The sequence below is a fragment of the Mobula hypostoma genome, chromosome 1, assembly GCF_963921235.1.
Source record: "Mobula hypostoma chromosome 1, sMobHyp1.1, whole genome shotgun sequence".
Taxonomy (NCBI): domain Eukaryota; kingdom Metazoa; phylum Chordata; class Chondrichthyes; order Myliobatiformes; family Myliobatidae; genus Mobula; species Mobula hypostoma.
This window is the reverse complement of record NC_086097.1, coordinates 50,582,730-50,604,551: the sequence shown is the minus strand read 5'-3', so window position 1 is coordinate 50,604,551 and position 21,822 is coordinate 50,582,730. Positions and strand designations below refer to the sequence as shown.

The 21,822-nt window shown below is 41.2% G+C and overlaps 1 protein-coding gene across 1 annotated transcript; it reads left to right on the top strand.

Annotated features, from left to right (window-relative positions):
- The first annotated feature begins 1,214 nt into the window (after positions 1-1,214).
- Positions 1,215-18,265, top strand: vcpkmt (valosin containing protein lysine (K) methyltransferase). Its single transcript, XM_063065588.1, has 5 exons — positions 1,215-1,657; positions 6,041-6,151; positions 11,229-11,301; positions 13,674-13,793; positions 15,609-18,265. The coding sequence occupies exons 1-5, from the start codon at positions 1,413-1,415 to the stop codon at positions 15,717-15,719; spliced, it is 660 nt and encodes a 219-aa protein (XP_062921658.1). The 5' UTR covers positions 1,215-1,412; the 3' UTR covers positions 15,720-18,265.
- The last annotated feature ends 3,557 nt before the right edge of the window (positions 18,266-21,822 follow it).

Genomic DNA, 21,822 nt, shown 5'->3' with positions numbered 1-21,822 from the left:
CCTTCCTGATGTTAACAATGAGAAGGGGGTACATCCTGGGTGATGGGAATCCTCAATGATACAGGCCGCCTTCCTGAGGCACCGCTCCTTGAAGATGTCTTGGATACTATGGAGGCCGGTACTCAAGATGGAACTGACTAATTTTACAACTTTCTGAAGCTTCTTTTGACCCTGTGCAGTAGCCCCCCCCCCGCCCCCATACTAGACAGTGATGCAGCCTGTCAAAATACTCTCCATGGTACATCTGTTTAAATTTTTGAGTGTTTTAGGTGACAACCCAAAACTCAAACTCCTATTGAAATACAGCTTAAACAACAGGAATTCTGCAGATGCTGGAAATTCAAGCAACATACATCAAAGTTGCTGGTGAACGCAGCAGGCCAAGCAGCATCTATAGGAAGAGGCGCAGTCGACGTTTCAGGCCGAGACCCTTGGTCAGGACTAACTGAAGGAAGAGTGAGTAAGGGATTGAAATACAGCTGCTGTCTTGCCACCTTTATAGCTACAGTGATGTGTTGGGAGGAGGTTAGATGTCAGGAACTTGAAATTGCCCACTCTCTCCACTTCTGGTGCCTTTTTTAGGATTGGTTCGTGTTCCCTCGTTCTACCCTTTATAAATTCCATAATCAGCTCTTTGGTCTCGCTGACACTGAGTGCAAGGTTGTTGCTGCGGCACCACTCAACCAGCTGGTACAACTCACTCCTGTACACCCTCTTGTTTCCATCTGAGATTCTGCCAACAATGGTTATATCATCAGCAAATTTATAGATGGTATTTGAGCTATGCCTAGCCACCCAGTAGGGCGGTGGGCTAAGCACACATCCATGCGGTACCATGGTAAAGCAGGCCTCATATGGGATAAACATACTGTAGATAAGTACTTAATAGCCGGCGTGCATGCAATGGGCTATTATAACGGAGAAGTAGCATTCGGGGATGTATCGAAAACCTTGAGGCGTTTCATACAGAAATACATAGGAAGCACTGCAAGCTATTTCCACTTTGGCTTCTTGTCCAGCTCAGAACTAATAGAGATGGAGAGGTAACAAGTCATTCTCACCCCCCAGTGGCGTGCCCAACCCCTGCTCGTAACGTACGTAGCTTCCCATCCTCTGGCGTTGGGTACACAGTACTGTTGCCCGATGACAATCCCTAAACGGGGTTTGATTGACAATAGTTGCCGAGCAACGGAGGGAACAGCCCCACCCGCGGACTGAACTGGCCAATGGGCACTCCTGTTACGGGGCTAGTAAGGCTGAGTATTTATTCCCCTCCATAGGCCAGGCCCGACCCGACCTGCCGAGTTCCTCCAGCACTTGTTGTGTGTCGTACCTGACAGCACTGCCCGGTAGAAGCCAGCCCCTTGACCCCTACCCACCCCCGGTTTGAGCGAGGTGCTCCCGCCGCCGTGATGGCGGACGTCGAGCGCGACTACTTCCTGCGGGCGGTGGAGAGGCGCGATGGGTCCCGGCTCCGGATTAAACAGCACTGCGCCGGCGACGTGGGCTGCGTGGTGTGGGACGCGGCGCTAGTGCTGGCCAAGTACCTGGAGACGAGTTCCTTCTACCGAGGCAGCTCTCATGTCTTCAGCGGGAAGAATGTGGTGGAACTGGGCTCTGGGACTGGAGTAGTGGGCCTGATGGCCTCCACCTTGGGGTAATGTTCACCTCCTGTTAATTTCATTGATGAGAGTTAGAGGCAGAGACCTCTAATGTAAACGTTGCTCCAAGTTGCGAATGCGGCAGGATTGGTGCTTCTAATACGATTCGCCCCCATTCTTGATACATTAGTTGGAACGGGCCAGACTTGTGGAGGCCAAATAGAGAAACATTGAAAAATGTCACAATAAAACAAGAATTTGCTGCCCTAGTTAACTAAAGATGGGAGGAAGCAACCTATAGAATAGTCATCGTCTTATTCCAGATAGATGCAGCAGTCCTCAAAGCACAATACCGTCCTGGACAAACAGCCTGTTTGATTAGTACCCTATCTAGTATCCTAAGAGCTTAAAGTTCAAGCTTAATGTCATCTGACTACATACATGTAACCAAGCAATGTTTCTATGGACCACGTGGGTGCACACAATACGTACACAGCACATAAAACAAAATATTACCACAAATAAATTAATAAAATATAATTCAAAATCAAAATGCATGTGAAGTGCGCAGCACAGGTAAACAGTACTCTAGACAGCTCACTGTCTTGGTGATAAGACCTCAGTGGTGGCAGGGTGTTGATGAGACCTGGGGGGAAGAAGCTGTTACCCAGTCTCATAGTCCTAGACCTGATGATCCTGTACCTCCTCCCTGATGGTAGTGGGTCAAAGAGACTATGTTAGGGACCCTCAATGATGCTTCAGGCCATTTGTGTGCTATGCTCTTGGCAGATGTCACAAATAGGGAGGAGGGGGGATCCCTATGATCCTCACAGGGTTTTTACTCGCTGTAGGGGCTTGCGGTACCACACAATAATGCAGCCAGGCAGGACACTCTCGATGGTGCTCCTCTAGAAAGTTGTTAGAATGGGGGCAGGGAGCCTTGCACGGCTCAATCTCAGAAAGTGTAGGTGCTGCTGTGCCTTTTTGACTGATGAGGAGATGTTGTGGGTCCAGGTTAGATCGGCCGTTATGTTCACACCAAGATACTTTTTATGTTCGTCACTCACGGCACAGCCACTGACATGCAACGGAGAGAGGTCAACCTGCACCTTCCTGAAGACCACAATCACCACTTTCGTGCACATTCAGACTCGGGTTGTTGTTCTCGCACCATTTCTCTACCTCCTCTCTGTACGCTGACTCATCGTTGTTGCTGATGAGGCTAACCACTTGTATCCATCAGTGGTTTGAACTGGATCTGGCAGTGTAGTTGTGAGTCAACACTGTGAACAGCAGCAGGGTGAGCACACACTGGAACTTGAGATGTTACTGCCAACTCAGACCAACTGAGCTCTTTCCATCTAGGTCCAAGATATAGAGAGGGGAGCCTCAATGAGCCTCATTCACCAGCCTCTGAGGGTTGATTGTGTTAAATGCTGAACTGAAATTGATGAACAATATCCTGGCGTATGAGGCAGTATTTTCTAGATGGGACAGGTTGGAGTGGAGGGCTGAGTTTATTCTGTTCACAATGGTTTTTCTAAAAGCTCTTATCAGAACGCTGATCTCTACCACCAAAAAAGACAATGGTATGAAAAAACACCACCTGCAGGCTATCTACTATGTCACATGTCTTCCTACTTGGAGATACAGAATATCACCGATTCTTCTTCTTTATTCCTGCATTTATAAATCTTGGAACCAACTGCAGTGTGGGAGTACCTTCACCAGCCTGTCTTTGTACAAATCCCAAATTTTAAACTGATGGTCCAAGGCCTCTGGAGCTCCCTTTGTACCTCCTCCTGCAATTCAGAGCTTTTAACCTACGTTTTGTATTTATAAATTTGGTTTATTGAGGTACAGTGAAAACATTGCCTTGCATACCATCCATACAGATCAATTCATCGCAAAAGTGCTTTGTGGTAGTTAAAGGTAAAACAATAACAATGCTGATAAGGTGTTACAATACAGAGAAAGTACAGTGCAGGTCGATATAAGATGCAGGGTCACAATGAGGTAGTACTTGCTTTGATAAAAAGTGACATACAAAATACAGTGGGTTCCAGTTATTAGGGACACATTGGGATCAATACATTTTGGCCCAATAAGTGGCTGCCCCAGTTAGCTGAAATTTCATGGAAATAGTCAAAAAGGTATTTTTTTTTAAAAAAAGACAAGCTACTGTTTAAATGAATATAATATGTGTAAGATGATGAGAGACATTGATCGTGTGGATAGTCAGAGGCTTTCTCCCAGTGCTGAAATGGCTAACACAAGAGGGCACAGTTTTAAGATGCTTGGAAGTAGGTACAGCGGAGATGTCAGGCGTAAGTTTTTTACAGAGAGTGGCGAGTGTGTGGAATGGGCTGCCGGCGACTGTGGTGGAGGTAGATACAATACGGTCTTTTAAGAGACTGTTGGATAGGTACATGGAGCTTAGAAAAATAGAGGGCTATGGGTAACCTTAGGTAATTTCTAAAGTAAGTACATGTTCGGCACAGCATTGTGGACCAAAGGGCCTGTATTGTGCTGTAGGTTTTTTCTGTTTCTACTAATAAATTATGTATCCAAATGAAATACAGATCAAATTAGAACATCACCAGTACTAATGGTGGTTGTCCATCATATCCGACTATGACAGGAAACCTGAGCAGGAGAAATTTTTAAAGTGCACTGGTGCAGTTAAACACTCTTGACCTCGGACGTCTGGGTCCAGTGATACAGATTGTCAAACTGGGGTTTTATTTGTTTGCCATGGGTGACCATGACTACTTCTGTGCCTCGTCATGCCCTTCGCTCTCCATCCACAGTGTTACAGAACTGCCTTCCTGGCCGTTGGATCGCACTGTTGATCTCATTCACCCGGTCTGCTGGAACTGACTTCACACGCTCTGACAGGCATGGCCCTATCTTGCCGAGATATGACACCCACTGGCTACCCTCACCTGGTTTAGCCTGCCTGTTGAAGTGGTGATGGCGGCATTGACAACGACATCCAGAGCCGCGTTAAACAGGGATCAGCTGCCTTTGGGAGACTTCGGCGTAGAGTCTTTCAGAACAGGAGCCTTCGTCCCTCCACAAAGGTCGCCGTATACCAAGCGGTCTGTGTTACCACCCTCCTTTATAGCTGTGCTTGGGTAACCTACAGCCATCACATCAAGTCCTTAGAGCGCTTCCACATAAGCTGCCTGCAGCGCATCCTGGGAATTACCTGGCATGAGCGGGTGCCTCACACTGAAATACAGTACTTGTAAAGACCAACTGCAGAAGTATTGAGGCCATGACTACTCAGCGTCAGCTGTAGTGGCTCGGGCACGTGATAAGGATGCCCCCATGTCGGCTACCCCACAGAGGGTTATACAGCCAGCTACATCGTGGTCGATGTTCAGCTGGAGGGCCGAAGAAGCACTATAAGGATCAGATGAAGAATGCTTTAAGGAAGTGCAAGATCAGACTTGAGGACCTGGAGGAGGTTGCTGCTGACCGTACCGCTTGGTGACAGCTGTGTAGGGACGGGGTTTGTATTCTGGACATGGAAAGAACAACCAGAAGACAGCAGAAGAGAGTCAGGAGAAATGCAGCCATGGTTGCCACCACTACTACTTATACATTCCCACCTGCAATAGAGCTTGTGGGTCCAGGGTTGTATAGTCATCAAAGATCTCACCGTTAAAGGAGTGGACGTCGTCATTGGATTTCAGTGGACAACCGAAGAAGAAGTAGTGTTATGCAGTGTAGCAGCTGTCATACGCAAATAGCTGCTTGGAGCCACAAGTGACAGCTGAGTATTAGGTGGGGGACCAAAGGTAAAATGCATAATGATCGTTTATACCTTCAAATTCTTTGTAGTCCCTAATTTCTTGAAGTAGTGGAATTGTTTCACTTTCACTCCTGGCTGTTTCTAGCATCTCCAAGCCTGAAGGCTTGAAACCACACTGAGCAAAACATACCTGAATTGTCTTGCTGCTTATTTCTTGGCAACTATCAGTGACAAAAATCTCTGCTTTTTGAACACAAACACACACAACTGATACTATTTAAAAACTGTTTGCTCAAAGCAGGGTGTTGTGTCTTAATGGCCACAGAAGAGCATAGGACTGACACTAATTAGAAACTGTTCGGCAACACTCTCCTGTCGCAATTAAATGGCATAGTGTTCCAGAAAAACAAAGGGAATTCCGGTTATTTTCTCAAAAATAGTTTTTGTTCTTTAAGAGTTGCCTGAAGAAGCGGTCGCCCTGATTAACCGATGGCCCAATTAACTGGAATCTACTGTATATCCAAATTGTTAAAACCAAGAGAATGTGGTTTTGCTTAACGCATTTTGTAGTTGTGGCAGAATTTATTGAATCTGTTTATTAATTTGTGGTGCTGTAAAATTTAAAACAAGATCTCTTGAACCTTTTTAAGTGTAAGCTCATGTTGTTTCTGTTTTTCAGGGCAAATGTCATACTCACGGATCTTGAGGAGTTGCAGGATTTACTCAATATAAACATCAAGGATAACAAGCACTTGGTCACTGGTTCTATCCAAGCCAAGGTACTTAAATGGTTTGTACTTGTTTAACTTTCCAATTTATACAAATTTCTGACTATTATCACTTCCACATTGCTTTTATCACTGGTTCACTGGGAGCCATTTCACGTGATCCGTAATTCTTTCTAGGTTGATATATCATCTACTTATCAAAAGATTTACCTATCTTTGGGGAGCAAGGTACGCATAAGATTGTCACAGTAATTAGCCTCAAGACATTTTTTATTTCTTAGTTGTATAGAAATTCTCCCTCTAGACAACTTCATTAATTCTCCTCAATGCAGAAACAAATTACCTGCTCCTCCAGTGCCATCCTTTTTTACCAAATTCTGTTGTTGTGGAACAGCCAGCAGATGAGAATAATTTTATCATTCTAAAAAGACTTAGAAGGATATAACATTAATAGTTTCAAGTATTTATTGATATAGCGCAGAGTAGGCCCTTCCTGTCCTTCAAGCCACACTGCCCCAGCAACCCCTGACAACCCTGATTTAACTCTAAGCTGATCAGAGGACAGTTAGCAAACCCGGTACAGCTTTGGCCTGTGGGAGGAAACCGGAGTACAAAGGGAAGACCCATGCATTCCACAGGGAAGACGTACGGTCTCCTTAAAGTCGGTGCAAGAATAGAACTCTGGAACACTTTGAGCTGTAATAGTGTTGTGCTAACCGGGATACTGAAGCAGAGGATGCAAGTTTAGGAGGTGGACTGGGGAAAAACTTTGTGTGAAGCATGACTGGAAGCTGGTTCTTATCTTTGCTGTTTTGATTTCTCCCTCTGTTGAGCAACCATGTCGGATTTAGAAGGTTTGCACCACTGATCGGTTCTTCATTTATCTTCCCAGAGAGACAATCACTACTATCTAAATCAGCTGCTTCATACACCTTTGCCTCTGCTAAGACAGCCTGAGCTTCACACTATCTGAGTGCTCTCAATGTAGCCTGTACATGAGCTTTCTGCATGTCAGTAAGAGGTTTTTCCATCAGCATTTTAACTTTGCACCTAGCATACGCTGCCTCCCATTCTTGCCACTTCAGCACTGGCCTGGGCTCATGCTGCAGCTGTGTTAATTGTGGTTTTGCTTGAGCATCGTGAAGACATGATCGATGTGCCACATTCTGACTTGACTTCCAGGGCTTGGCGATCAACATTGCTGGGATTGGAAGCTCACACTGTACGGTAAGGCGTTCTGATGCATCTCCAGTCTGCAGGCGAGGCCTTTGAAGACAATTTATCTTTTCACTCTTCTGCCCTTGCAGTGCATTTTGCACAAAGCTAGGCAGGAAGTTAATACCTTCTCAAAAATCACCTGAGCTGGAAGCTTTCTTCAGGGTTTTTAATGAGAAAGCTTTACTTTTACACAAAATGGCTGTGTTTGTCAGAAGAGGTTGGAGGTTAATTTTAATTTGAATGATACCTTTGGCTTTTTAACTTTACCAAATAATATAAAAACTAACATTTTTGAAGTTTGGTGATTGTTACTCAGGCAGCAAGTTGCATCCATCAGAATTTCATAAATTGTAAAGCATAATTCATTGGAGGTAATTGGGCTAAAGTAAGGACATCTTGCTTTTTAATAATGTTTGGAATCTTTTCACATTGAATTGCTTGGGTGGGACCCTAATTTAAACTTCCATTCAAACGCACTATGGTGTTAGCCTTGATAAGTCCTAGAATAAACACCTAAGATATTTTTTTTCCCACTAGTGTGAGCCAAGTGGATTCCTCAAGTGTTTGATTCTATTGAACAGTCAAACCAGAAATGCTTTTCATGGATTTTGTGTGTTTTTTTCTCAATGCTGTACAAGTGATGATTATAACAACTAAGAGCAAGCATTTGCTAGCAAAGCTTCACCTATGAAATTAAATAGTTGGTAAAATGAAAACTATTCCTTCATCAACTTTGCACTCCTTCCAATAGTAACAGGATATCGAGGAGCAGAGAGGAAGGCAGATTTTGCAAGGGTGTAATAATAACAGGGTTCTTGTGGTAGGAGATTTTGATTTCCCAAATATTGATTACCATCTCCCTAGAGTGAGGGGCGTAGATGGGGTGGAGTTTGTTAGGTGTGTTCAGGAAGGTTTCTTAACACAATATGTAGATAAGCCTACAAGAGGAGAGGCTGTACTTGACCTGGTATTGGGAAACGAACCTGGTCAGGTGTCAGGTCCCTCAGTGGGAGAGCATTTTGGAGATAGTGATCACAATTCTATCTCCTTTACCATAGCATTGGAGAGGGATAGGAAAGTTAGGGAAATGTTTAATTGGAGTAAGGGGAACTATGAGGCTATCAGGCAGGAACTTCGAAGCATAAATTGGAAATAGATGTTCTCAGGGAAACGTACAGAAGAAATGTGGCAAATGTTCAGGGGATATTTGCGTGGGGTTCTGAGTAGGCACGTTCCAATGAGAAAGGATGGTAGGGTACAAGATCCGTGGTGCACAAAGGCTGTTATAAATCTAGTCAAGAAGAAAAGAAGAGCATAAGAAAGGTTCAAAAAACTAGGTAATGATATGAATCTAGAAGATTATAAGGCTAGCAGGAAGGAGCTTAAGAATTAAATTAGGAGAGCCAGAAGGGGCCATGAGAAGCCCTTGGTGGACAGGATTAAGGAAAACACCAAGGCATTCTACAAGTATGTGAAGAGCAAGAGGATGAGACGTAAGAGAATAGGACCAATCAATTGTGACAGTGGAAATGTGTGTATGGGACTGGAGAAAATGGTGGAGGTAGTTAATGAATAAATGAATACTTTGCTTCAGTATTCACTACGGAAAAGGATCTTGGTGATTGTAGGGATGACTTACAGTGGACTGAAAAGCTTGAATATGTAGATATTAAGAAAGAGGATGTGCTGGAACTTTTGGAAAGCATCAAGTTGGATAAGTCACCGAGACCAGACGAGATGTACCCCAGGCTACTGTGGGAAGTGAGAGAGGAGATTGCTGAGCCTCTGGCAATGACCTTTGCATCATCAGTGAGGACGGGAGAGGTTCTGGAGGATTGGAGGGTTGCAGATGTTGTTCCCTTATTCAAGAAAGGGAGTAGGGATAGCCCAGGAAATTATAGGCCAGTGAGTCTTACTTTAGTGGTTGGTTAGTTCATGGGGAAGATCCTGAGAGGCAGGATTTATGAATATTTGGAGAGGCATAATATGATTAGGAATAGTCAACATGGCTTTGTCAAAGGCAGGTCGTGCCTTACGATAGGATGTGACTAAGCACACTGATGAAGATAGAGCCATAGATGTAGCGTATATGGATTTTAGCAAAGCATTTGATAAGGTACCCCCATGGAAGGCTTGTTGAGAAAGTAAGGAGGCATGGGATCCAAGGGGGAATTGGTTTGTGGATCCAGAACTGGCTTGCCCACAGAAGGCAAACAAACGGGTCATGTTCTGCATGGAGGCCGGTGACCAGTGGTGTGCTTCAGGGATCTCTTCTGGGACCCCTATTCTTCGTGATTTTTATAAATGACCTGGATGAGGAAGTGGAGGGATGGGTTAGTAAATTTGCTGATGACACAAAAGGTTGTGGGTGTTGTGGATAGTGTGGAGGGCTGTCAGAGGTTACAACGGGACATTGATAGGATGCAGAACTGGGCTGAGAAGTGGCAGATGGAGTTCAACCCAGATAAGTGTGAGGTGGTTCATTTTAGGTAGGTCAAATATGATGGCAGAGTATAGTATTAATGGTAAGACTCTTGGTAGTGTGGGGTATCAGAGGGATCTTGGGGTCCGAGTCCATGGGACACTCAAAGCTGCTATGCAGGTTGACTCTGTGGTTAAAAAGGCATACAGTGCATTGGCTTTCATCAATTGTGGGATTGAGTTTAGGAGCCAAGAGGTAATGTTGCAGCTATATAGGACCTCGGTCAGACCCCACTTGGAGTACTGTGCTCAATTCTGGTCGCCTCACTACAGGAAGGACGTGGAAACCATAGAAAGGATGCAGAGGAGATTTACAAGGATGTTGCCTGGATTGGGGAGCATGCCTTATGAGAGTGGGTTGAGTGAAGGATAATGAGAGGCATTGATCGTGTGGATAGTCAGAGGCTTTTCCCCAGGGTTGAAATGCTTAGCACGAAAGGGCATAGTTTTAAGGTGCTTGGAAGTAGGTACAGAGGAGATGTCAGAGGTAAGTTTTTTATGCAGAGAGTGGTGAGTGTGTGGAATGGGCTGCTGGCAGCAGTGGTGGAGGCGGAAACGATAGGGTCTTTTAAGAGACTCCTGGATGGCTACATGGAGCTTAGAAGAATAGAGAGCTATGGGTAAAGCCTAGGTAGTTCTAAGGTAGGGACATGTTCGGCTCAGCTTTGTGGGCCGAAGGACCTGTATTGTGCTGTATGTTTTCTATGTTTATGCTGTCGCCTTCAGATTGCAGTGTGTTTGGTATGTAAAAGGGGCATTATTGCTAGCTCTGACACTCTTGACTTGAGTTCCTCTGTTCAGATTCAAATCTGGATGTGAACAGTCCACATGGCTGTCCATTTCCTCCAGAGGTGCTACCTGAACTGCTGGGTTCCTCCAACTTTTTTTGCATGCTTCAAAGGGCTACATGCTGGTCAATTCAGTTCTTACCTCCTTGTGTTTTCCCCACTGAATTTAACCCTGTGAGTGATGTTTGTATCTGCTGGAGTGACATGATGATTGAAACATACAGGATTCTGAGGAGTTCACAGAAGATACGTGGAAGATGTTTCCTCTTGTGAGATGATCCAGAACTAAGAGTCACCCATTTAAGACAAAACCTTTTCTGAGGGTGACTTGTCTTTGGAATTATCTTCCACGAAGGACAATGGAAAGTGTTTTTGAATGTTTTTAAGGCAAAGATAGACAGGTACTTAATAAGCAAAGGGGTGAATTGTTATTGCAGATTATTGTGAAGTTGAGAGTAAAATCAGATCCGCTGTGACTTGATTATAGAGAAGGCTTGAAGGGTCAAGTGGTTATTCCAGCTTGAATTGTCAAAATAGAGAGTGATATTTTGAGGTAGCTTGGAGGCATCAGAGGTGTTATATATATCAGGGCTCAGAGATGCTTTTCTCGCTCTAGTGTCAAATTAATGTTTCCATATTTCTTGCTTTTCAGGGGCGAAACTGTGAAAGGCCTCCCATCTGAACCAGATTATATCCTTGTGGCTGATTGTATTTATTATGAGCAGGTCTGTACTAATAGTTTTCTTGAACTAATATCCAAATGGAATGCTTCTTGGTTTTTATTACAATAAAAATATTTTTAGAGAAAACAAATTGCACTGTTCTTATCAAGGCCAAATGATGACACAAATATTGTACCTGTCAGATATTTAATTAACTGCTTTATGTAGTGTAAATATAACATTTAACACTGTATACTGTTTTGATCCCCTTAAAAAATAAATCGTAATATTGGAGCCAGTACAAATGAGATTCACCAAGCTAATTCTTGGGATGATGGGGTTATCTTACCAAGAGAAAGTAAAGAGTTTGGGTCTGTTTTCCTTAGCTTTTAGAAGAATGGGGCATGGCTTTATTCAGACAAGTAAAATCCTAAGGAAGCTTGATAGAGTAGAAGTTAGAATGTGCTCACTAGTGGGAGAGTCTCAAACAAGAGGCATAACTTCAAGATAATAGATGGAAAATTTAAAACTAAGGAATATTGAAATTTCCTACTGCAGAGGGTAGTGTGTTCTCTTTGCTGGCAGTTGGTGAAAGCTGAATCAATAGAAGGATTTAAAATGGAGATAGATAAATATTTGATAGATGAGGAGATGGAGGGGCATGAGAAAAGGTTCAGAAGGTAAGTTGAGGCCAGCGTAGGTTGGCTATGATCATATTAAATGTTGGAGCAGACTTGAAGGACTTGATGGCCAACTCCTATTTTTGGGTGGTGGAAAATTTTAAAATATAATTCACAACCTTTTATAAAATTTAGTTTTATTTATGCCTTTTAATGAGTCCTTTGCATTTTTCTGTTTATTTGAAGAAAAAAGGCTACTGATGTGTTGAAGAATGAAGTTATTCACCAAATGTCAGTGGGTTGCCCAAAAAAGAACAATAAAGTTCAAGTCTCCCTCCCACAATCATTCTTTACATTTGTAAAATTCACAATTTTATATTGTTTGTGTAAAGTTACCTTGTTTACAGATGTCTGAACATCATTTATTGCTTCCTTCATAAATCAGTCTTCAATTTGACTTAAGAATGTCCTCAAAAATAAATGTGGATGGATTACTCAGATTGCATTTTTCAATAACAAAATTAAGTTTCAGTGTGTCAGACAATTTATTGGATTAAAAAGATGGAATTAATTATTCTTTGTCAGAACTGGGTAGTTTCAGAGCTTCATTTTCGAATTATACTTTGAATTTAATACAGAAATTGAAGGTTTTTTGGGGTTGGGTGGTGTTTGTAAAATTCGAGTCAGCACATTAGTCAAAACACTTGATCACATCAATGAAGTCATTGCTAAACCTACAACAACAAGTTAAGTTTTTTTCTGTTTGTATTTTTATATTACTAAAGATTTTCATTAGTTGAAATTTAACTGCACAATGGAAGCAAAGGATACAAAATAGTGGTTGGAGTAGAAAATCATTCATGGTCTTATACAGTTTAGACAATTAGCTTTTGTTTCTAACCTTTTATGCTAATTCAAAGAACTTGATACAGGGAATAGGTTATAAACATGTTATAAACATGCAATGGGTAGATTACAAGGTAGTTGCACTGAAGTTCTAACTAAAATAGGAATTTTGATTCTGTAGCAAATTTTGCATTGCTTCCATAAATATGTTATAGTTTCTAGGCATTATGTTTTAAGGTATTTAAATTAATATTTTTATTCTTAGTTAATGCTTTGTAAAAAAAAATTGCATTCCACTATTTTTCGCAGTAACCTTCCAATTATAATAGTTAGCAAATAATGATGGCCCGCTTTAGTCTTTGGCAATGGGCCAACACCATCCACTATAACTTTGGAAAAGGGTTCACCGAATGCAGGTGTAGGCCGAAGTGGGGCCAATGGGGTGACCTGATTTGGTTTACCCACAACTTGACAGGTGTGACAGGTTCTGCAAAAGGTCACAACATCTTTCCTCAAATTAGGCCAGTAAAATTCTTTCATAATCCTGTTTACAGTTTTATTCACTCCAAAATATACAAGATATACAAGATATTAAGAGGAATAAATAGGATAGCCAGCGCCTCTTCCCCAGGGCATCACTGCTCAATACAAGAGGACATGGCTTTAAAGTAGGGGGTGGGAAGTTCAAGGGGGATATTAGAGGAAGGTTTTTTACTCAGAGAGTAGTTGGTGCATGGAGTGCATTGCCTGAGTCAGTGGTGGAGGCAGATACGCTAGTGAAATTTATGAGACTACTCAGCAGGTATGTGGAGGAATTTAAGGTGGGGGGTTATATGGGAGGCAGGGTTTAAGGGTTGGCACAACATTATGGGCTGAAGGGCCTGTACTGTGCTGTACTATCCTATGTTCTATAAAGTTGATTTTGTATAAGGTGACATTGTGAAGTCTAACCATGTAATGGTCTTGTAGTCTTTAGAGCCGTTGCTGAAGACTATCAAGGATATTTCAGGAAACAAGACTGCTATCATTTTATGTTATGAAGAGAGGACAATGGGTAACAACCCTAAAATAGAGAGCCAATTTTTTGAGGTAAGTTTTGCTTTAAAATTGCCACATTTATTTCTTAACATAGCTTGAACAGATTGAGATACTGGAAAACCTCAGACTTGTTACAAAGCAACATGTTATTGTTAAAATGCCATTATTTTAATAAGGTGTTTAATAAAATGGGCTGAAAAATGGCAGATGGAATTTAATGCAGACAAGTACGAAGTTTTGCACTTCAGTAAAACCGACCAGGGTACACAGTGAAGAACAGGGCACTAAAGAGTGTGGTAGAACAAAGAGATCTGGGAATAAAGGTCCATAATTTGTTGAAAGTGGCACCATAGGTAGATACGGTTGTAAAGAGGCCTAATTTGGAGTAGTGTGCAGTTTTGGTCAACTACCTACAGGAAAGGTGTAAACAAGGTTGAAAGAGTACAGAGAAAATTTACAAGGTTTTTGCCAGGTTTGGAGGACTTGAGTTATAAGGAAAGATTGAATAGATTAGGGCTGTATTCGTTAGAAAGTAGAAGACTGACAGGAGATTTGATAGAGGTATTCAAAATTATGAGGGGTATAGATAGGGTAAATGAAAGCAGGCACCTCTGAGGTTGGATGGGACTACAACCAGAGGTCATTGGTTAAGGATAAAAGGTGAGAAATTTAAGGTGAACATGAGGGGAAAAAAGAGGTTGGAATGAGCTACCAGTACAAGTGAGGCATGCGAGCCCAATTTCAATGTTTAAGATAAGTTTGGATAGGTTCATGGATAGTATGAATATGGAGGGCTATGGTCCTGGTGCAGTTCAATGGGAGTAGGCAGTTTAAATGGTTTTGGCATGGACTAGATGGGCCAAATGGCCTGTTTCTGTGTTGTACTTCTCTGTGACTCTAAGGTATTTCACTCTTTACTGTCTGATTACTATCCAAACCAGTGTGGTGTAAGGTGAAGCTGCATTTATGTGAAGTAAATTATGCATGTATTCATTCCAAAATGAGCTTAATAAAATTATTGAGGAACTTGAGAGCAGCAAATAATCAGGTAGCCATGGTTAAATGTTAACTAGTAAAAATGCGATGTAGCTTGCTTCAAATTCAAACAGATTTCTTCTCTCTGTTCCCACATGGCTAAAATTCGGTACCAGATGAAGACTTCACTCCATACTTCAGTTAACCAAATTTAATTTGCAAATTAAAATTTTGTGTAACCTTTATAGCGATAATTTGAAATTTGTGACAAGATACAATATGGGTTCGCTGGAAGAAAAGACATAGACTTGGAGAAACTGATTTATTCTTGCTTTTTAGCTAAGAATGTTGACTTTTGTCTAGGTTTTCAAGAAAATAAAGTTTAGCACATTATCTTCATAAGGCACCTTGGTTATAAAGGATGGGCTAAAATTAAATCTAAAGTGGGATTAAAATGTAAAGTTCACTGGCAGGCTATTGTTGAGGTGTGGATTGCAAATACATTTTAAAAGGATTTTAAAAGGGGATGTAGTAATTAAAATACAAATACTAAGAGGAAGGGAACAAGAAAACTACTTTCAGTTGATAACTTGTAGAGAAAATGGAAATATTTGAAAGCTAAATAATATCAGCTTTTTAGGAGGTAATTGGATTATTTTCTGTCACAATCAGTTGATTTTTCTTCGTGGCTGGATCTGATGGCTTGATTTTAGACGTAGACTGTTGTGTCAAGTTGCTGCTGCCAAGTTGCTGTTAGCCGTACTCGGGTCACTAAGATGTGGAGAAAGCTAGGTGGCTTTGTTGCTGAGATAAGGCTGAAAATGTGAAATGAAATTTGTGTTTGAATTGTGCAATATTAACTTCCAGCATCCCTTGTTTTTTTTTTATCAGCTCTTGCAGATTGATTTTGAAATAGAAGAGGTTCCACTGGAGCAGCAAGATGAGGAATACAGAAGTGAAGATATTCATGTTTTGCACATCAAACGAAGAGGACACCATTAGGGAATGTTTGCACTAAAATCAAAATCACCACTTTGTTTTTATTCTGTGATGCAGCTGTAGCCAAAATAAAAAGATGGAATCCTGGTGTAATAAGGGAAAACTCGTCAGATGTTGTTATATCAACTCCACAAGCATATGTTGAAAACATGTGTTTTATAGCCCAGGAGAGTGGTATTCAACTCTGTGTACATTTTGTATGCTTTTCTGTTTTATCAAATGTCGTTGCTTTGTTTGTACTTTTCCCCTGAAGTACTAGTTCTTGGCAAGAATTAGAGTAGAATGATTTTGTCATTTTGTTTTGAGCATTTACTTACTGTATACAATAGCTATATGTGAAAGCCAGTACAGGAGGGGAAGTTGCAGTTAATAACAGTATGTGAACTACTTGAGTTTTGTTACTCTCTATTGAGTTCAAATGTGAATACTATGGAATGTTACATTTGATTTGCGGACAGATCACTTGTCCCTCTGATGACCATTGCTTTCATTTGAAGTTATATTCAATGTTTTTTTAAAAAATAAGTAGCAGGAGCAGCAATTGAATGGGAACTAGCTTTACTGTCCATATAAATGTTAAATGTCCATAATATATACAGTACAGTTAGAAATTTGAGCATGATTAATTTCTGTCATTTGAAATTAATTTGCTGCACCTACTTTTACAAATCTGGCCTCTGCGTATTTTGTAATGCACATTTGCTCAAAGGAATAAGTGCAATAATCAACAAAGAAAGAAAATCATATTTCTGGTACAGATTATATTCAAACAGATCAGATCCTACAAAAGGGAGTTAATTTTCCATAGGTTATGCTTGAGTTAAACATAATTATTTTCCTAAAAGGACTGTAGGGATTGAAAGGAATTTCAAATATGTACATTAAGTATATTTGACATATATCCTTGCAGGATACTGGCAACTTGATATCAGATAAGGATTCAAAATGTTGGTGGCCAAATGTTGAGCTCAAGACCTTATTTGTGTAGAGGGATCTCTAATTAATTCTGACTCGGCAATCCTCCATATTTTTCTATCCTCACACAATATAGGAGGCACTTTGGCCCAGTGAATTTTTGCTGCCTGTCAGAGCATTCCCATCTATCCCATCCCAGCATTTCTTTACTCTAATATATTCTTTCTTACCCGCCTGCCAATTCCACACCCCCTCCCCCCCCCCCCAATCCTCCTGCTAATCATGAACACTAGGGGCAATCTCCAGTTTGGAATTTACATACCAGAATGTCTGACATTTGGAGGAAACACATGCAGCCTCAGTGCAGACTGCATGTGGTGAGTGCCAGATGTCGGGACTGAATCCAGGTTGCTGGAGCAGCTAGTTGGACTGTTCTACAGATTTAATACTGCCTTTTGCCTGGATTTTTAAATAGATCCCCATTGCAATAGTGCATTTTTGTTCCATGACCTAACTCCAAATATTGCCAATTCTTAAAGGAATATGGAGGGATACAGTCGTAGTCATTGGTCAGGTGATCTTGTCAGCAAGTTGAATCACTGTGGATAGGTGAAGATGGGTTGGCCAGATGTATTTATTTATTTGGAGGTACTATGCAGTAACGGGCCTTTATGGCCTAACGAGTCTGTGCCAACCAACTGACCTACTGACCTGTACTTTGGAATGTTGGAGGAAAGCGGAACACCCAGAGGAAACCCACAATAAATGCCAAAATTGATTATGGATGGGAATTTGGATCAAATTACAATGGAGTCTGAAAGGTGGGTTACTTGTATTTAAAGATGAAATTAATTTAAAGATACCATTAACTTACAATCAATATTTTTAACTGTGGGTGGTGATAAAGCAAGTGTTCCCAATCTTTTTTTATGCCATAGACCAATACCGTTAAGAAAGGGTCCATGAACCCCGGGTTGGGAACCCTGTACTAAAGCCAAAAAAAAAACATGCTAAGAATTAAAATTCTTACCTGTTTGTTCCTAGCAGAAGATCATTGTTAAAGTGAGCACATTAAAGTAATCCAAGTTTCAAGGTCCTGACTGTATTGTCTTGTTAACACTGTCGGGTAGTGGTCTTTGAATTACTGCAACAAACATGTGAATATGCATCTCCACATCTATTATAAATTATCAACCTGTTGTGAAATGTGTGGGCTGCAATTCAATATTGTATGTAACAATTCCTCAGTGGATAAAACTGGCCACAACTGTAATGCAACAAGGTTAGCTACCTATTAGATCATGCTTCTCAAGTAATATTTGTGCTGTATGGGTCTGTCTGTCTGTCTAGGTACCATATCCGATGCGGACGTTGATGACCATGGTTTTCCATATAGATCTATCCCTCGTTCTTTGGATGACTTCCATTTCCTTGATGTGTAGCCACCTGGCTATGCTCTTGATGTATATAAGCCGAGGTCTTCCCCTAGGTTTGCTCCCCTCGATCTTTCCAGAGAGTGTGAGTTTTTCTAGTTCGTCTTTCCACACGATGTGTCCTAGGAATCTGAGTTGTCTTTCTCTTATTGTTGGTATGAGTGATCAAACTGCTTGGGCTCTTCTGAGAACTTCTTCATTTGATGTGTGTGTGGTCCATGATATTTTTAACATTCTCCTGTAAAACCACAATTCAGCTGCTTCTAGTCTCTTTTCCATTGCTGGGGAAATGGTCCAGCGTTCACTTCCATAAGTCAGGATAGAATAAATGTAGCACTACAGTATTCTGTTTTTAGTGTACATGCTCATCTTTCTGTCTGTTAATATGGTCTTCATTTTTTGGAAAGCTTCTTTCGCCATTGCTATTCTGTATTTGATATCTGTCACACCTGCCTTTACTTGTTATTAGGCTGCCAAGATATCTGAATTTGTTGACTTGTTTGATGTTTGTATTTCCGATCTTGATCACACATTGTGGGATGTTTGTCTTTCTGGAGATGACCATGCTTTTTGTCCTCTTGGTGTTGATTGAGAGGCCTCTGCGATTACTTTCTGCTGCCACTATAGTGAGTAGTTCTTGAAGTTTCTGAGTCAGCTATTAGTACAACGTCATCAGCATATCTGATGTTATTTATATTATGGCCTCCAATTGTGAATCCTTTGATGTCTTTGATACTTCTCAAGATATTTTCAAGGTTGAATAAGTGTGGTGAAAAGACACAACCTTGCCTGACTCCTCTCATGATATTCACATACTCACTCACTTCTCCTTCTATTCTGATGGATGCTGTCTGTTCCCAGTATAAGTTTCTTAAGAAACATATGTCTTTCCCATCTATGTCAAGATCTTGAACCATATCCAGAAGATCTTGCTGTCTGACAGTGTCAAAAGCTTTTGTATAGTCGATGAACCATAGATGGATGTCTTTTTGTACCTGGATGGCTCATTCACTGATTATCTAGCATGAAAATTGCATTTCTGGTTCCAGTGTTTTCCACAAAGCCGCATTGTTCTTTACTGATTTCTGGTTTTATGCACCGTCTTGCTCTCATCATGATTACTCTGAGAATAATTTTTGCCACGTGGCTTATCAGGCTTATTGTATAATGTAACTCACATTCTGTTGCTCCCTCTTTCTTTGGAACTGTGATGAACACTTGTTTGCTTAAATTATCAGGTATCTCCCAATGATCATAGATTTCATTTGCTATTTCTGTTACTTTCGCTATTCCAAAATCTTCTAAGGCCAGTATCATTTCAACAGCAATGTCTGGACCAGTTGCTCTGTTATGTTTTGTTTTATTTATGGCTTCTCGAACTTCTGATTTTAGAATGCTAGGTCCTTTTATATATTCTGTCCATCTGTTTAGGATTTCCTTCTTGTTCATAATTAAGCTGCCATCTTTTGCCTTGATGCATCCACTTGCTGAGCATGGTAACTTCCCCATTAGTTCTTTAATCTTACTGTGCATCAACTTTGTTCCAGGGTTATGGGTTTGTAGCATTTCTATCTCTCAGCATTTCACATTTAGCCATCTGTCTTTAGCTTCTCTGCATTTTCTTCTTATTATCTTATCAAGTTGTTTGTATCCTTCGTTGCCTCTTGGTTTGATGGTCTGTTTCTGTTGCATCAATTGTATTATATCTTCAGTTATCTATTTCTTTTTACTTTTCCGTTCTTTTCGTGGGATGGTTTCTTTTGCAGCTACAACCATGGATTTCTTCAGTATGCCCCTGGAAGGTTTGCCTCCTTCATCCTGCACCAATTGAAAACAGTTTTTCACCTTGATTGTGTATTCTGTTTTCGGATGAGGGTTGTTTTGTAGTTGTTGATAATCCAGTGGTTCTGATCTTTTTGGTTTCTTTAATTTTCTCAATTTTTTTTTCATTTTGCAAGTGACTGGTATGTGGTCACTTCCACAGTCTGCTCCAGGGTAGCTTTTAGATTAGTTATTGAGTTTTTGAATCTGTTATTGATTGTTATGTAGTTGATTTGATTTTTGTTGTTCCCATCTGGGCTTCTCCATGTCCATTTCCTTCTTGGATGATGTTTAAACCAAGTGTTGGTGATTATCTGATTGTTTGTTTTACACCATAATATAAGCTTTTCTCCTCTTTCATTTCGTTCTCCCAATCCCTGGTCTCCAACAATATGATCTTCTCTTCCCTCACCAACTTTTGCATTGAAGTCGCCCATGACTATGATGGCTTCTTGTGATTTGCATTCTGCTAGTGCTTTGTCTAGGGAGTGGTAGAAGGCATCAATTTCTTCCTCTGAGTTTTCCATTGTGGGTGCATATACTTCGATGATAGAGATGTTGTTTTGTTGTCCTTTTAGTTTGATTAGCATCATTCTGTCTGAGATATGCCAGCATCCTAGCAGGCTCTTGGACGTTTCTTTGTCTAAGATGGTTGCAACACCCTTTTCATGTTTATCTCCACCAGAGTATATCATCTTGTAGTCGTCTGATTGGAATACTCCAGTGCCTTTCCATCCTATTTCACTTAGGCCTAGGATGCTGACTTCTAGCCACCTCATTTCTAATTTTACGTTTTCTAGCTTACCAGCTTGGTGCACGGTTCGAACATTCCAAGTGGCAATTTGCAGTCTCTTGTTCTTGCGGACAGTAATGGTATGACGATCCGGGCTCACCTGTCTATTACATGATATCCTGTACCAAGCGAGGTGTCCGCACTATCTAGAAGTGGGTTCCCATTTACGCTATTGTCTTTTACATTTGTGTATGTATTAACCATGGTTGTACTAGGGATAAAATACAAGAAGTAACTTCCCCTTGCTTGCTTCCGATGCAGTGTCTTTACAAGACGGGTAACCCTGACCATTGTCCTATTAAAAGGATCTACTGCTCAGCATCTGAGAAGCAGGAACCATTGATTGTGTTACTCACGACTTGCCTTCTGCTTCATCCACCACCTGCATTCCGTGGCTTCACTGTAACCCAAGTAGGGAGGCTAACGGGTGCTACACCTTGCCTAAGGGTGACCTGGAGGTAGCTGTAGTTAATGGTAACCTCATTACCCAAAGCAAATGCTCCACAGCCGGATGTAGTTTATCCTCATACCTGGGAGATATGGGTATTAGACAATAATCATCTTCATCAAGAGCATCTAACCTCAACATTCAGTACTGAATATATTCAATGTCAGTACCATTACTAAGATTCAAGATTCAAAAGATTCAAAAAACGTCATTGTCATTCCAACCATACATCAGCTCTGCAGGGCAGAATGAGACAGCGTTCCTCAGGGGCAGTGCAATCATAACATAACAAACGCAACACTAAATAATAAACATAACAATAGATAGTAAAACACAACAGCCACATGTCAGTTAAATCAGTTATAAGTGTCCAGTGCAAGTTAAAAGTGTCCAAAGCAGAGTCAGGTGGAGCAGCTATTAAGCAGTCTGACTGCCTGTGGGAGGAAGCTGTTTAGTAGCCTTGTGGTTTTAGTTTTGATGCTCCTGTAACGTTTGCCTGATGGCAGAAGAACGAACAGTTCATGGAGAGGGTGTGAGGGGTCTTTACTGATGTACCATGTCTTCTGGAGGCATCGACTCTGAAAGAGGTCTTGGACAGAAGGCAGGGAGACCCCAATAACCTTCTCTGCTCCCCTAACCACCCTCTGCAAGGCTTTTTTGTTGACAGCACTGCAGCTGGAGTACCAGGTTGTGATG

Coding starts and splice junctions, on each gene's coding strand:
- vcpkmt (XM_063065588.1), top strand. CDS start 1,413: ATGGCGGACGTCGAGCGCGACTACTTCCTGCGGGCGGTGGAGAGGCGC. Junction 1,658..6,040: donor CTGATGGCCTCCACCTTGGG/GTAATGTTCACC, acceptor TCTGTTTTTCAG/GGCAAATGTCATACTCACGG. Junction 11,302..13,673: donor ATTGTATTTATTATGAGCAG/GTCTGTACTAAT, acceptor ATGGTCTTGTAG/TCTTTAGAGCCGTTGCTGAA.